The sequence below is a fragment of the Nelumbo nucifera genome, chromosome 3 (genome assembly GCF_055504915.1).
Source record: "Nelumbo nucifera cultivar China Antique chromosome 3, China Antique-T2T, whole genome shotgun sequence".
NCBI lineage: Eukaryota > Viridiplantae > Streptophyta > Magnoliopsida > Proteales > Nelumbonaceae > Nelumbo > Nelumbo nucifera.
Window position 1 is genome coordinate 16202623 of NC_142651.1, and position 16099 is coordinate 16218721.

Consider the following 16099-nt stretch of genomic DNA (forward strand, 5'->3'; position numbering starts at 1 on the left):
GTAAATCTTGATTCATACATAAGATCATCAAATATATATATATATATATATTAATGTAGTGGTGTATATCCTGGTTTGGAAGGCCTGACCATCCATCCTGCAAAGAGTCAAACACTAGAATGTCTCCCAAGTATTTATATGTAGAGTGCAAATCCTTGTATTTTATATTATTTTTTATGTATTTGTAGTGTACATATTTGTATTTGTACTCTTTCCAAAACTGAGCTTAAGAAAAGGCTCTTGCACATTTGCTAGGCCTCTTCTCATTCGGCCCATGATCATCCGTAGGCTGCATTTGTAAACAATACAAATGGAGTATAAATCTCGATTCAGGATAAATCCACATGCTGCATTTACAAACAATGCAAATAGAGTGTAAATCTCGGTTCAAGATAAATCCGTAGGCTGCATTGGCAGAGCAATTATAGACATGTACGGGAAATGTGGTAAGATATTCAGTGTGCAAGAAATGTTTTTGATGGGCTATGCAACCATGGTCTCATGGACAGCTATTATCATGGAGATGTATTAAATGTGTGTATAAAGAAAAACCAGATTTAGTGGCTATCTTATTGTTGGGAATGCCCTGATCAACATGCATGTATTTCAAGAGTGGGTGATGTTGAATTTGGGCATCAAGTACTTTCAGATATGTCTTACCGTGACATCATTACATGGAAATCAATGATATGTGGCTACTCCCATTATGGATTTGGTAGACAAGTGTTCCAAAATATGCTGTTAGCTGAAGAAGCACCTAGCTATGTAACTTTTGTTGGAGTTCTATCTGCTTGTGTTGACAAGGGGTTCTACTATTTAAATCAGATGATGAAGGGTATTGGGATCACACCTAGGGTGGAGCATTAATTATACTTGCACTGTTGGGCTTCCAAGTAGGACAAGACTACTCAAGGAAGCTGAGAGTTTCATGAGGTCTACATCGATCAGTCAAATGGGATGTTTTTGCATGGTGTACCTTGCTCAATGCTTGCCATGTCCAAGGAAAACTTTGGTCTGGGAATGAAAGTAGCAGAGGATCCTGGTGATATATATATATATATATATTATATATGCCAAGGCAAGGAGGTGGGATGGAGTTGTAAACATTAGGAAGTTGATGAGGGGAAGAAACATTAAGAAAGAACCAGGGGTGAGCTGGATAGAGATAAGAAATAAAATCCTTGTCTTTATTTATTTCAGAAGACGAGAAACACCCCTATTCAAACCAAATACATGAACATGTTGTCGAGCTACTACCACTTGTAAAACCATTATGTTATGTGCCCAGGGTCGACACTGTGCTGCATGATGTGGAGGATGAATAGAAGGAAGAGTATCTCAGTTATCACAGTGAAAAGTTGGTGTAGCATATGGCCTTATGAATGCACTTATAGGAGCACCAATTCGTGTCATTAAGAACCTTCCGATGTGTGACGACTGCCACTATGCCATAAAACTCGTATCAATGGTCACTAACAGCAAAATAATCATCAAAGGCGTTAATCGGTTCCACTGCTTTATAATGGTGGTTGCACTTGTGGTGAATACTGGTGATGCTCCATTGACCTTTCACTCATTGAGCAACTTAGATGAAGAAAATAGCCTATTCAGCTGAGAGGTCAACTGTGCTTTGTTACATAAAATCAGCTTTCAATGCAAGCCCAAACTGAGTCCATTTTGCTCAGGTTCCATGCAAGTATTCTTAACCAAATTTGTTACGAGTTCCCTTAAGTTTATTTCCCTAAAATATAAAGTTGTGAGTTAATTTCTCCTCATCTCCTGAATAGACATTAAAGTTCATCATACTTGATTTTGTTTAGTTTATCTGTGTGAGTTACTCTTACAGTAGAACCACAAAGGAAGCCAAGGAAAATAGTTCCAAAAGAAAAGGAAACGGCAACAATAGTTTTCAGTTCTTGTCACTAAGAGGAATTTCCCATTCCCTAAAGCTTGAATACACTTGGGCCATCAATAACAGGTTTTCTCTTCTAAATAAATCAATAGCTCAACTAGAAATATGTTTCCTCTACAACTACTCTAGACCCACTTAAAAGTTGTTCTACCACTTGTGATGCACAAAAAAAAAAAAAACAAAAAAAAGTTTCATGACTTGCCATTTAATGCCTGGTTAAAAATCCATAATATTTGTCAAGGTTCAGCTTCTTAGCATCTATGGGTTGTGATGATTCTTGCATCTGCAATTAGAGAAGTAATTTGATTGCTGAACACATTGCTAAAGCAAAAGGGTAAAGCAGAAGAGAAGATGTTTTACTACTTCATTGTCATCATTACATAGGGGACACACCAATTAAGTCCCGTGGTTGGGGGCATGTTCTGCCATTGCTTTCCCTGAAAAGAGCTGGAACCTAAAGGGAACTTTGTAGACAAGATTCTCACTCCAAACCATCTGATATCTAAAGGGATGGAGGTCGCTAGTCTTTCCAGCCTATGTAACCTTGAAGAAGAACCGGTCCATCATTTGCTATTCATGTTATGGATGATAATTTTGTAATTTCTGCTTCCTAGTTGTAAAGTTTAATATTCTCTGGCTGCGTTTAGAAACGATGCAAATGGAGTGTAAATCCTGGTTCAGAGTAAATTTGCACTCTGGTTCACTTTTGCCTATATTTGAAAACATTAAATTTATGCATTGACAAATGACGGACTAATGCATATTTACATTGATAATAAGATGTAAAAGTACATCAATAAAAAAGAAGTAAATTTATATTCAAGTAGGCTTTTGATAAAAAAAAAAAGCATATGCTTTATTAGAATTCATGTTTGCATCCATTACAGCTAAAAATCTGTTTGATAAGAAGGTAAATTTGTCAGTGCAAAACTAACCCAATTTTGTAATTTATATGAACCATTTTATACTCTACATATTTACATTGTTTCCAAACAATGCCTTAAGAGAAAGATTTTTCTTTTCTTTTCTTTTCTTTTCTTTGTCTTTTTATATTAACTAGGGGAAGTTTCAGTCAGTTGTCAAAAGGACTAAAAGTATAGGAGAGACGCCTGAACAAAGTCTTTAACCTTGTAAAATTCAGATATTACTCTGATCTTTTAGCATAAATATAAGGGACTAATTAAGCAATTGCAATTTGACAAAACCTTTTAGCTTAACTATTTTGGATCAAATATCTTCAAAAATAGACTAACTTTGCCGGTTTCAAAAATAAATCAAAACCATCTAATTTTAAAACAAATTGTTTTTCAAAACAAAAACACACCACATGTTCATTATTTGTGTTTTTGTTTTGAAACTAAAAGTATGTTTTTGAACTGCTAGTTCCAAAAACATATTTTCATCTTGATTATTTAATACCATGTTCTATAAATTTGAAGCGTTGTGGTACTGGTACACACACTACTAGACAGACTCTAAACCTAGAATCAGTAAGTCTTGAGTTTTGGAACATGCAAAAGGTGGCAAAATATGGGATCCCAACGTGCCCATAATAGTAAATACATAAATGGAATAAATACGTAGAGAATATTTTGTGTATTAATTCGTACCAAAAACAAGGAATGAGGTAAAAATTAGTCAAATAAATATGTAGCACTGAAAGATAACTAGATAGACATTTGTGTTTCCATTTAAAAGGTGAGGTTAAAGTTTTCCTTTATATTTTATAGGATAATTTATAGATAGGTATTTGTGCTTTGAAGTTAGTGACATTTAAGGGCTAAACTTTCTAGTGAGACATTTTAGTATTTGAACTTTGGGAAATATATTTGGAAATCCAATCATCAATATCCCAACAGTTATCTACACTTGAAATATTTAAAACCTCAAAAGTACCCTTTTAAAGATAACACAGTGGACACATTATAAAAAACACTAGTACTCAGCTGAAACATTGCAGGATGAATAGGATTTCCATTGTTGCTTGCATCATAATATAATGATCAATGTTCAGAGAATCAGACTGGGCATAGAATCAGAGAAGGGAAAGGTTTACAGATTAGAGGTTCAATCAGGGTCAAATTGGAGGTTGAACCGTGATGATATAGTATATACATACCATATAAGTAAAGCAAATGACTAGAATTCAAGTCTCTTAATTTACATTTTCTTTAAAATATATGCACAATAAAATAAAATGTATAATAAAATATAAAGCAAATGATATGGTATATATATACTACGTATCATAAATACTATACATTATATATTTTAACTGTAATATACTTAAATATGGTGGATGGATGATAATTTCTTTAATTTTTAAAGCAAATGACTAGAATTCAAATCTCTTAATTTACATTTTCTTTAAAATATATGCACAATAAAATAATATGTATAATAAAAAATCGTTAATTGATATAAGTAAAGAAATGAATTAGTGGTAATTAAATAATATATGAAAATAAGAAGTCATGTGTTCAAGCCTTCAAGGCTTAGTAAACATATTTTAGATTTTGCATTGTGCATAGGGTATTGATAAAAACATGAAGACCTTATTACTTGGGGTAGGATAAGTAGACCCAAATTTTTGGCATTCCAGAAATCTTTGAGTCACTTTGCAGAGGCCTCACAAATTTCTCTCAGTACATCAGCAATTTGGTGTGTATGCATGGCGAGGGGTTTATCTATCTGTTCAGTTTGTTGAAACATTTTGTTGAATCGTATTCCCTTGGAATGTAATCAGCACACGAACTTTAATGAATGCATTTTGCCTTTAGGCTTAAAAAAGCAAAAAAACAAAAAACAATTTCCAAACTGAGCCGTGGCTATCAGAAGTTACAGGGCAAAAAACAATTTCCATTGTAGAATCAAGTCTCTTAAACGAGTGAAAAATTAGCTAGCATCCAAGCTTGGGGATTAATCATAAATCCCTTCTCTTAGATCAAGTTATTAACAATATACAATACCGAGCTCTTTTTTTTTGTATATAACATACAAGATTAAAGTTTGGAGATATGACTACCAAAAATGGCTCTTCTTTGCAGGGTAGGAAACCTTTGAATTGAAACCTTAGTAAGATCCCTCTGCTGGAAGTTGGAGCAGTTCTCGGATACCTTCACAGACCTGCATTCCACCACGTTATCACCATATACCATGCATAAATGAAAAAAGTTCCTAAGGTGACCATGGGCTAGACCTCATTTGATTGCATAATTGTTAAAGTCACAGGCCTTACCCATGGGATTAAAAGGACTTCACCACATGAAAGTTACTTATCTGGGTAAGGGTAAGAGTTATTACCGAGGTAAGTGTTTTTTTGATTCCGAGGTAAATTATACAATAACTCTTTTCTCCACAAAAAAGTCAATTATTAGAATGGGGAAAAATTTTCCCAACACATTGTTTTATCAACTTCCCCCCCAAGTGGGAAAGTTACCCACCTGGGACATGGGTATCACTTGCCCGAATAAGCTACAGGCTAAAACTTTCATAGTTTTTCCTCAAGGCTTACACCTCAGTAGTATACAAGGCTTACACCCTACTTTGGGCCTTTGGTCTCACAGGCTGCCCACTAGACCAGGCAAAAAGTTGACCCAACCCAGCCAAACCCGAAAAAAACAGGGTTAGGGTTTCATATTTAGCTACATGAATTTGATAATGACCCGACCCGACCCGGAAAAAAACTGGATTGGGTTGGCTCATGGGGTCAACCCGCTGATCCGATTGTTAGGTCTAATTGGGACTATTTATGCATTGTTAGAAGTTTCCACTTCAATTTTTACTATTTAGTTTTTACTCTTTATTGTTTACTCTTTGAATTGTTAAATGTTCCAAGCTTTTTTATTTTATTTCTGGAATTTTAAGGTTAACTCCTTTAATTTTGGCATTTTTCATGTATTTTTTCTTTATTTTTTGAAATTTCAGTTATTTTTTGGGATGACCCGAACTGACCAATGGATCAACCCTAACACGAACATTTAGGGTTAGGGTCTAGCATTTGACAATCCGACCCAAAATCAACCCAAAGTGTCATGACCCAACCCGAACCCGACCCACCTGACCCAATTGCCAGGTCTACTGCCCACCCAAAAATAAATAAGGATTAACCACCATATTCTATAAAACTTTACATAGTATTTCAGGGATGAGTAATTTATAAAAAATATCTGAGAAAGTGGCTTATCAAGAAGAATCAAATGGAGGCAGAGTTCTCAATATTTGTGGTTAAAAGAGGGCTATAATAATACCATTTGTTCCACAAGATGGCTAGTGGGAGAAGAGAAATTTTCATTAAAAGATCGAAAGTGAATGGGGAGTTTATTGAAGAGGGAAGAATTAGGGAGGCAATAACTGATTTCTACACTTATCTCTTCAAGGAAAAATGGCCTTACAAACCCAAGCTGGATGGCTTAAGATTTTATTGGATTAGTGATGGAAAAAGTGAGGGATTTGGAGAAATGGCCCTACGGAACCAAGCTGGATGGCTTAGATTTTATTGGATTGGAAATGGAAAATGTGAGGGATTTGGAGAAGCTGTTTACAGATGAGGAAGTGTTTCAAGCTATTGAGTAGTGAGAAGGAGACAAAGTTCCAGGCCTGGATGGATTTTCAATGACCTTTTACAAGAGACATTGGGATTTTTTGAAGACCTTACGAAGGTGCTCACGGAATTTCATCATAAAGGGGTGGGCCTTGGTGAGGAGCCTTAATCCACTTTCATCACTTTAATCTCAACGGTGATGTTGAATTGAAAGATTTCAGGCCAATTAGTTTAATTGGCAGCATGTACAAAATATTAGCAAAGGTACTAGCTTCTAGAATGAAGAGTTATGAGGTCCAGTATTTTGAAATCCCAAAGAGTGTTTGTTAATGGAAGAAAAATTTTGGATGGGATGCTAATAGCTAATGAACTAATCAGCTCTAGATTGAGAAGTGGAGGGGAAGGGATAATCCTCAAAGTTAATTTGAAGAAAGAATAGAACATGTCAGGTGGCCCTTTCTAGACTATATGCTAAGATGATTAAATTTTGTATTTCTGATGTCGGTTTTTTCATTACTCATTAATGGTAGTGCTTATGGAAGATTTTTTAGCACCAAGGGACCCTCTTTCTCCCCTTCTTTTCATTTGTGTAATGAAGTAAGCAAACTAATCAGTACAGCAGTGGATAGAGGGCTGATTAAAGGATTCAAAGTAGATGATAGGAGGGAATCCCATTGTTGCAATTTTCTAACGACACATTATTTTCTGCAAGGCTGATAATGAGCAGGTGCTAAACTTAAGTTTTATTTTCAAGTGGTTTGAGGCTGTTTCACATTTAAAAATAAATCTGTGTAAGAGTGAAATGTTTGCAGTAGGGGAAGGAGTGGATGTTAATGAACTGGCTGAATCTATTGGTTGTAAGGTAGGGAAACTGCCCACTATCTCAAAAGCTGTTTGGGACCGTGTAGTAGAAAGAGTATAGAGAGGATTAGCTGGCTGGAAGGGTAAATATTTATCAAAAGGTGGAAGGTTGAGTTCATTAAAAGTGTTTTAAGTTCTTTTACCAACTTTGGAAAACCTGATAAGGAATTTCTTGTGGGGAGGCTGGAAGGATGATCACAAAGAACCCAGATTTCCTACTCACTTTTCCTACCCGCCGTGAATTGAGAGATGTGTGGTTGCAATTCACGGCGGGTAGGAAAAGTGAGTAGGAAATCCCGTTTGGATCACAAAGTGCATCTAGTCAATTGAAGAGGGTTTTCTACCACCCAAGGAAGGGGGCAGTTTGGGTATAAAAAGCCTAGAACATTTAAATAAAGCACTGCTAGGCAAATGGCATTGGAGATATAATGAAGAGGTGAACAGTTTGTGGAAAGAAGTTATTTGCTCCTTATAAGGCTCAAGAGAAGGGAATTGAGATACAGAAGACATTAGTGCAAGTTATAGTTGTGCTGTTTGGAAAGGAACCTCACAAGTAAGAATGAAGTTTATGGAAGGCATGAAGTACAGAATTGGAGATGGGTACGGGGCCAGGTATTGGTTTGACCCTTGGTGTGATGATAACACTCTTCAGAGTTTATTTGTTTACTCTCTTTGATATAGCTCAAGATAATGATGCAATGGTAACAGATATGTTTATTCACAATGAGGAGGCAGGTGTATGGAATCTGTTTTTAGAAGGAACCTTAATAATTGGGAGATGACTCAAGTGGTGGATCTGTTTCAAAAACTGTATGCTTTTATACAAATCAGATAGGAGAATCACAAAAGGATTTGGAAATGGAGTGAGGATGAGGTCTTTTCAGTCAAGTCTTTTTCTAACAAATTGAATAGACCAGGGGAGAGTGGCTTTCCATGGAATAGAATTGGGAAAATTCTCAATTAGTACCCTGTACTTTGGGCCTAGTGCCACTTTGGTCCCCAAGCTTTAAAATGCGACAATTCAGTACCCGATTCCCGAAGGTCCCGAACTTTCGAAACATGACAATCCAATACCTACAGTTAACTAGCTGTTAACCAGCCATTAAGTGACATTTGAAAAAGACACAGATGCCCTTCAAGTGTCATTTAATTTTGTTTATTAACCATCTAAACATTGACAAAAAATTAACAGTCCCAAATCCTTGCCTCTTCCATTCAAGAAAGTTGGGGTCACATTTGAGTGGGCATTCTGGTGACCCCAACTTTCTTGAATAGAAGAGGCAAGGATTTGGGACTGTTAATTTTTTGTCAATGTTTGGATGGTTGATAAAGAAAATTAGATGACACTCGAAGGGCATTTGTGTCTTTTTCAAATGCCACTTAACGACTGGTTAGCAGTAAGTTAATGGCAGGTACTGGTCCTACTGGATTGTCACGCTTTGAAAGTTCGGGTACTGAATTGTCAAATTTTAAAGTTTGAGTACCAAAGTGGCACTAGGCCCAAAGTACAGGGTACTAATTGGGATTTTTTCCATTGGAATTTGGGGTAAGCCATACAGTTGCCCCAGTCAAGGTAGCTTTTTTGTTATGAGCAGTAGCTCTTAACAGGTGCCTGACTGCTGACAATATGTTGAAGAGGGGATGGGCTGTAGATAATACCAACTGTATTTTTGTGCAGAAGATGTAGAAATGGTGAATCACATTTTTTTTGCACTGCAGTCTGATTAGAAGACTATGAGCGAGTTTGTCAGACATTTTTGGGATTCAATGGTGCTTCCTGGAGACTGTGGAGGCACTAAAGGGCTGGTACATTCATGAATTAATCAAAAAAGGAAAAGTGGTTTGGGGGATCAGAAGATGAAATCGTCAAGGCTCTTTGAGACAGAACCTATTCTTGGCTTGCAGTGCATAACTTGTTCAGAAACACACCTTAGGCACAGCTCCTTTCTGTGGTCAGAAGTTATGGTTGTATACTTTCCATTTTATTTCTAATATATTACCTTACCTTTTCTCAAAAGAAAAAAACCTAATTCCACTCGAAAGAAGATTGTTCCAGAACCCTCACTAATAAATGCTGCACTTGAATCTATAAGTTGAATTATCAAAAAAAAAAAAAGAAAAAGAAAAAAGAAAAAACTATGCAGCAAGTTGTCAAGGTGATACCTGGGGAACTGAGGACCCATGGGGTTACCTTACCCAAGCACCTAGTTGTTTTTGTAGAAGGCACTTTATTATACTTTTATGTTTTTATTTTTTAAGTTTATATTACCATAAATTCATAATAAGTCATTGTTACATTAAATCATTAATTTTTTGGCTTATAAAATTTCCGTAAGTAACCTTACTAAGAGGCCCCGACTCTTCGTTTCATTTCCTTAGTTTTTCCTCCTTTCACAGGACAATCTTCATCTTACCTTTCATGAATATGCTGATTTACTATGTTTTGATATAAAGCTCATACTTACTTGATGAATATTACAGCAAATTATTAGCAAAACATGAATTCTGCTTACTATAACGCTAGAGAATTAGCTTAGGATTTAGGTTTTTTCTAAAAAAAATCCATCGCTATGCCTAAGCATTCCCCTGTCACCTAGCTTTGCCTTTGAAAAATGACAACTATGTTCCATAGCCTATATTTAGGTTATGACCTTGGCCTTGCCACAAGACTTAATTTTGATTGTAGATTTTGACTTTGTTTGTATATATAACTAGCTAATGACCAATTGACCACCCCATACCAAGTACAGGGCAAGCACACCCATTATTTTGTTTGGGGTCCACTACTTGTGATAAAATTTGGGTTTGATTTCCTATTTAATTTAGGTGATTAAATCAGGTTTAATTTCTAATTAATGATCCACTTTATCTTTCTTGAGAAGACAGGTAGCCACTTGTCTGAAGTAGAAGCCCTCTACTCAGTTTGAGAATTTTAATCTTCTTCAGTTAAACCATATTTATAATGATTTGATACTTACATGGTTTGCATTGTTTAAAAAGTTCATTATTTTCATAATAATTAGTTACAAATTTTCAAGGCTTAACCACTTAAACTTATTTCATTAAGCCAAACTGAATCAGTTACACTCTTTACATTAAAAAAAATGGACCTATTAGGACTGTTAATAACAAAAAAGCAAACTTTTCCCAGCTACATTTGCCCATTGCCAACTGTCTATTAGGACTGTTAGAAAAAATGGACCTATTAGGACTGTTAGAAAAAATGCCTACGTGACACCATTTTTCAAATAAACAGCAACAGGACCAAACACCATGTAATTTTGCAAAATATATAAGGCCATTGCTTGGTACAATTGTAAAATCTTGGACTGATAAGTTAACTTTTTATGTGACAAACCAACAGCATAAAATGAGCAATCAGTATAGAACCATCACTGAAATCAAACATACCAGCTTGATTTGGGCTTTGATGGAAGCAATTAGGCGTGTGTACTCCTCTATCTGCCTGAAAAAACACTGAAATCATGTTTCAATCGCAAAGAAACTTGTTATCAAATAAAGAAAAATATTATTTGTGTATACAAAAAATCATTGTTACAAGAGAGAAGAGAGGAATCTCATGCTATGTTTGGTGTCATAGAAAATAAGAGAGAAACAGAGGGTTGAGGGAAAGTTACTTAAGGAATTTCACAAGATTCCCCAAATTCATTTTGTGGATGTTCATCTCATCCAATATATTTCAACCATACCTAAATTTTAGTTTTCCTAAACTGCCATTTCTCGAGTACATTACCACATTTGGTGAAAGTTTTAATATTTCCAAGGTTTTTCATTAGATTTGTTCCAACTTGCTATCAACACACTCACACACAGGCATTCTTTTGGACAGGGAAAAGGTCGCACCCGACTAGGCCTTTCCACCAGGAGAGATATCCTGGGAGCAACTGTCAAATGGTTGGTCCTATTACAACCTACACTCTTTAGATGTATACATTAGTATGTAGAGGTGGAATGAAAAAAAAAAAAAAAGATGTTGAAGATTTGTCAAAAGCTTCCTTCCATTTGATCTTAGCCAAACGAGAAAGGTATTACAAAAGTTTCCTTCAATGAAATCCTTAAATGGGAAAAGGTTTTCTATACAGGGAAAATAGATCTCTTACATGGAGAACAGCTAACCTTTGAAAGCTTGAAGCTCTTGTACCACTACCCCTGGCTGCTTAGATTCATATCCATGTAAAAGCACAGAACTCCAACCAAGAGTTGTATCTAATCTAGAATTGTAGACCTTAAAGTTGGAGTATGATTTGGCTGGTCTTATTATTCAATTCCTCCATTTAATTGAATAAGGTTATTTCTTCCTCCTCTTTCTTCAATTTTGATAAAGTTATTTCATCATTTTTTTCTGATAAGTGCCATATCATCAAGCAATCCAACAAAAAAGGACAATATGGATACCTGGCTAATCTTTCTTCCTTTACTGATATAAATTGCAAGGCTTCAGACCAAGTGAACTCTACGCGAAACCCCAGTCCAATATCTACAAATATATGCTGTGTATCTAGCCTGTGAGCACATGGAACAACATATAGTTTAGGGGGAAAACAGCTGCCACTTGCTTCAAGTTATCAGCAAATTGTCCAACCGTGACATCATAGGCATGAAATTTGGAATTTGATACATTTAATATCTTTCTGTCAAAAACTTCAATGAAACTGACTATATTTCGTAAACCTACTCAATCAACACACTATGACACTGAAAATATAACTGGGGTAAGAATACGGTTTTATGTTTCAACCACTGTGGTCGAAAAGCAAACTTACCAGCCCAAAGGAATATTGCCAATAATTTAGTGTATACAAAATCTCAATCACCACTCTGAAAAAAACAATTATTCATATATTCATAGGATTGGATAACTTGCATATGTTCATATTTGAAAGTAAAGATATAAACAACATACACATCAGCTTGCATGTACACTTCTGAACCAAGATTGACCAACGTTCGGAGGCTAGTAACACCATTCTTCTCCAAATTCTGTATACTTCTTTTGAGATCTGAGCTATAAGATGTAAGAGTTAAGTAACAAGAGAAATAAGTTTCAGCCATTGATCAATAACAATTGCCTGTGTAAAGGTTTATCCAGGTAAAATTCATTGTCTCCATGAATGCTATACATGTACATGCATAAATACAAGATCACACGTAAAAGTTGTTAAATAATTTAGTTTAAGAGGAAGGCAAACAAGCTATTTATAAAAAACTCCGATTATCTGAATAAATGAAAATATAAAGAAATAAAAGGAATCAAAGGATACTAAACTTTTTGTTGCTCAAAGACCTTGTCCCTGTAAAATACGAAGAGCCAGTTAGTCTTTTTTCTGCCATGGATAAAACAATGAAGAATTTTTTAATACCAAAATCACAAAACAATGAGGGTTTTGTAACATGTGGTTAGCTGAGGATAACCAGCCAACTCATCATTTGTAATTTTCTTGCATTTTTACCAATTAATAAAAGTTTAAATGTTACTGAGAAGAGAATTTCAGAGATCACAGATAAAATCAATGGGCATCAAAAGGATAGTAAAGTGAATCATAAGCACCATGAACCTCAAGAGATATTAAGTGGGTAGAGCATAAAAAAAGTGCATCTTGCACACCTAAGATTGATACAAAGTGTTTAATAATTTGGCAGTTTGTCGATAGTTAACATCTAAAAAAATTCAAACCATGTAACTTCAACTATTTAGCAAATATATAAAACTTCTGCAGTAAAAAAGAAAACATGGTATATGATCTGGAGCAAAGCCTAAAATTCAAAGACCCAGTCCTACATTAGCTTTTATTTTATTTAACTAAACTAGGAGACTATCCACTGATAGACACACACATGGTATCCTGGGTGTCCAACAGAACCACAGTTGCTTTTACCTCAGCAGGAAAAAGAGAAGCTAGTATGTAAAACCTAGATCAGCTAGGCATCCAAACTCAATTTACTGAAATTAGGACTTTCAAGGGTCAGTTTAATATTTGACTAAATTTACATAACACTTGTCAGGACCAGACATCTCAACCATCCAATCGGCCAGCCTGGCATTTCACAATAATTTCATTTGGTTGTGACAATGAGTGAAAAAGAATGGGTCAACTGATCATCCCCATGACATAAGACCAAGTCAGTTGTGCCTAAAGAAAGTTTCTAAAATCCAGAACAAAGATCTGCCCATGCAATTAGATTAGCAGTCAAGGGTCAACCTGGTCAAGTAGAATACTGACCTATCTGCTCAGCTTACATCAGCTGATCTCAAAAAGCATTGGACTTAGTTATCATCAAGGTGGTTAGAAGTCCAATGAATAGCCTGACTTTACACATACATTCATGGTTTGATAACCTTACAATTTCCCAACAAGTAAAATGTCACTGTCCTGAAGAAAAGACATCCTGTATGAAGACCCATTGTTCTATGATCAACTTATCTTATTTCTTTGTCCAACTCTTCAGAGAGTTTCCATTGCCATTACCAACAATACTACCATTGGTGTGACAACAAAAGGTCAAAAACAAGTGGGATACCTGAATCATAAATACATTGATTTTATAGACTTTAACATGAAGTTTATACTTTTCTTATGAAAATTGTGGATAATTATTAGGGAAATATGGTTATGGAACCTAGGGAACTTCCCTATGATATATGGTTTTCACTTAAAAAAATCCATCGCCTAGGGGACACCTAGGCAACTAGGTGACGAGGCACCCCCCTCTCGCCTAGCCTCGCCTAGCCTCGCCTTGGCACCTTCATACCAAAAAATATGCCCCATCCAATACATCAAACAACTTCGAGTTGATGAACTTGACTTGGCTAAGTAGTGTAAAGGAGTCCTAGATAGTAGGAAAATCCCAAAAGTGCAGTTAAAGGTTGATTGACAAATAAATCTTGGATGAAAGGATTACAAAATGAGGAAAATACATATTCCAGGTTGTTATAACCATCCAGTAAATAAGGTTTCTAGGGGAAAGTTTTAAAGAGCTTACTTATATAATATTAGCTTCTATGACTGAAATAGCAAATGTTGGTTAAACAACACAAATCTCTCCTAATTGGCATAAGTCTACAAGAATAAAAATGAAAAGATCAGCATATGTGAATTTTTCATTTACTATCTGAATTGTTAGGTAGAGTACACAAGATACCTTTCCACAATTGCACGAACAAGGTCTGGCTTCAAGCGGCGATCAACAAATTCCTCAAATTTCTGCACTTTTTCTACCCGAATATTATCCATCTAGTCCTGCTGAATGGAGTAAAAGAGGAAAGGAATAAGAAACAATACAAACAAGGAATAGAATTCCCTGATGCACCTTCTCTCAGTTGGCCATAACCCATTACACACCCTCTGATGCAGTTGTTTCCTTCGTATCATCCTGGTGGACCCAACACCCAAGGCATTCAACTATTTCTTTAGCCAATACGGGAGCCTGAACCATAGTTCTAGCCACCATGTACCTTGTAGAAAGGTAGACCAAACCAGCTGCTGCACCAATGGTCATTACAATCTGATGGTTACAAGGGAGAGGGCCAATCATGGGAATCGAGCACTTCACTTCCCCAATGACCCTTTTCATCCCCACCAATTTATAACTCCTGAGTTGTAATATATAGAACTATATGCAAACATGGAAATTCTTTCTTTTCTCATCTGTACATAATCTTTATCACAATCATTACCCAGCCCCTCTTTCCTTTTGATAACACAACTACATAATTCTAATTTTAGAATTTTTTATGCACTGAATATTTAACAGCAGTTGCAGGGTTGTCATCGGCATTATATCTACTAACTAACCGAGAGGGAGGTAAGTCAATCCGTTCAATCTTGATCACGCACTCCAGTCTGGCGCAGAAATGAGCCACGCAAAACGTGGACATGTTGATATAGAGCCATTCAACAGAATCAAAAGAAGAGAATTCCTGTTTTACATCTGTTAACAGCAAACCAACTTCTAGATTCCCACCCTGACCCGAGCGATTTTTTAAAGACAAAATAGCATTTGAACAATAACCCTCAAACCCAATGTGGGAAGCTGAGTTAATGGAACTTCCTTCAATTCGATTATAAAAGTTCAAAGTAAAAAATAAAATAAAATAAAATATAAGTAAGAAACAATATTGGGGCGGGGAGAAGAATAATAGCAGCATTACCAGTCCCTTGGCTCGTTTTGCACGGCGTCTGAGGGAGCAAGAGAGAAAACAGGTATGCCGCTCGTGAGTTGTGAGAACAACACTGGTGGCAACTTGGAGGGGAGAAGGGTCGTCGGTGGTGACGAAGATATTCTTGCAAAGTGGAGAGAATTGCAGAGAGTAGCGTTTGGACCTTTTGAGCACACTTGAAGCTTCTGTATTCTTCTCTGCAAACAGCAGAGAGACGGAGACGGAGGTGAAGACTGGAGAGAGCTGTAGGGTAAAATGGCTTTCAAACCCTCAACCCAACCCAACATCCCATCCTCACCCTTTATATTGACCCATATTCGACCCGCCCATTTAAATGGTTGGATTTGGATGGATGGAGTGGGTGTATTAAATGGGTTGGGTCGAAAACTGCCACCCGAAAGCCCATTTTTTTCACTGGGTCAAAAAATTCTAAATTCAAAGTAGATTTTGGGTAGATATTAATTCGGAAATAATGTGAATCCACGGGCGGGATGCATAAAATATGAGTTTTTGACCTTTTAAATGTTTGTAGTTTTACACTACCTGTCCGTACTCCGCAAGGAATTCATAAAATACCTGTCCGTACTCCGCAAGGAATTCATGG

General features: G+C 36.1%; 1 protein-coding gene and 1 pseudogene across 2 annotated transcripts; one reads left to right on the top strand and one right to left on the bottom strand.

The window, feature by feature from the left end:
- The first annotated feature begins 310 nt into the window (after positions 1–310).
- On the top strand, positions 311–1554 carry LOC148800980 (pentatricopeptide repeat-containing protein At5g39680 pseudogene; annotated as a pseudogene).
- Positions 1555–4750: 3196 nt separating this feature from the next.
- LOC104598305 (Prefoldin chaperone subunit family protein) lies at positions 4751–15791 on the bottom strand. Of its 2 annotated transcripts, none has more exons than XM_010260320.2 (7): positions 15487–15791; positions 14478–14575; positions 12599–12628; positions 12241–12342; positions 11733–11840; positions 10728–10782; positions 4751–5038 (listed from the first exon to the last, which is right to left on the bottom strand). In XM_010260320.2, exons 2-7 carry the CDS (start codon positions 14567–14569, stop codon positions 4985–4987), a joined length of 441 nt encoding a protein of 146 aa, XP_010258622.1. In that variant the 5' UTR covers positions 14570–14575; positions 15487–15791; the 3' UTR covers positions 4751–4984. The 2 variants fall into 2 exon arrangements, with proteins under 2 accessions (XP_010258622.1, XP_010258614.1); XM_010260312.2 differs by having other exon boundaries at positions 14478–14578; positions 15487–15790.
- Positions 15792–16099: the final 308 nt, after the last annotated feature.

Coding starts and splice junctions, on each gene's coding strand:
- LOC104598305 (XM_010260320.2), bottom strand. CDS start 14,569: ATGGATAATATTCGGGTAGAAAAAGTGCAGAAATTTGAGGAATTTGTT. Junction 11,841..12,240: donor GTGTACATGCAAGCTGATGT/GTATGTTGTTTA, acceptor ATGTGCTCACAG/GCTAGATACACAGCATATAT. Junction 10,783..11,732: donor AAGGAAGAAAGATTAGCCAG/GTATCCATATTG, acceptor GTGTTTTTTCAG/GCAGATAGAGGAGTACACAC.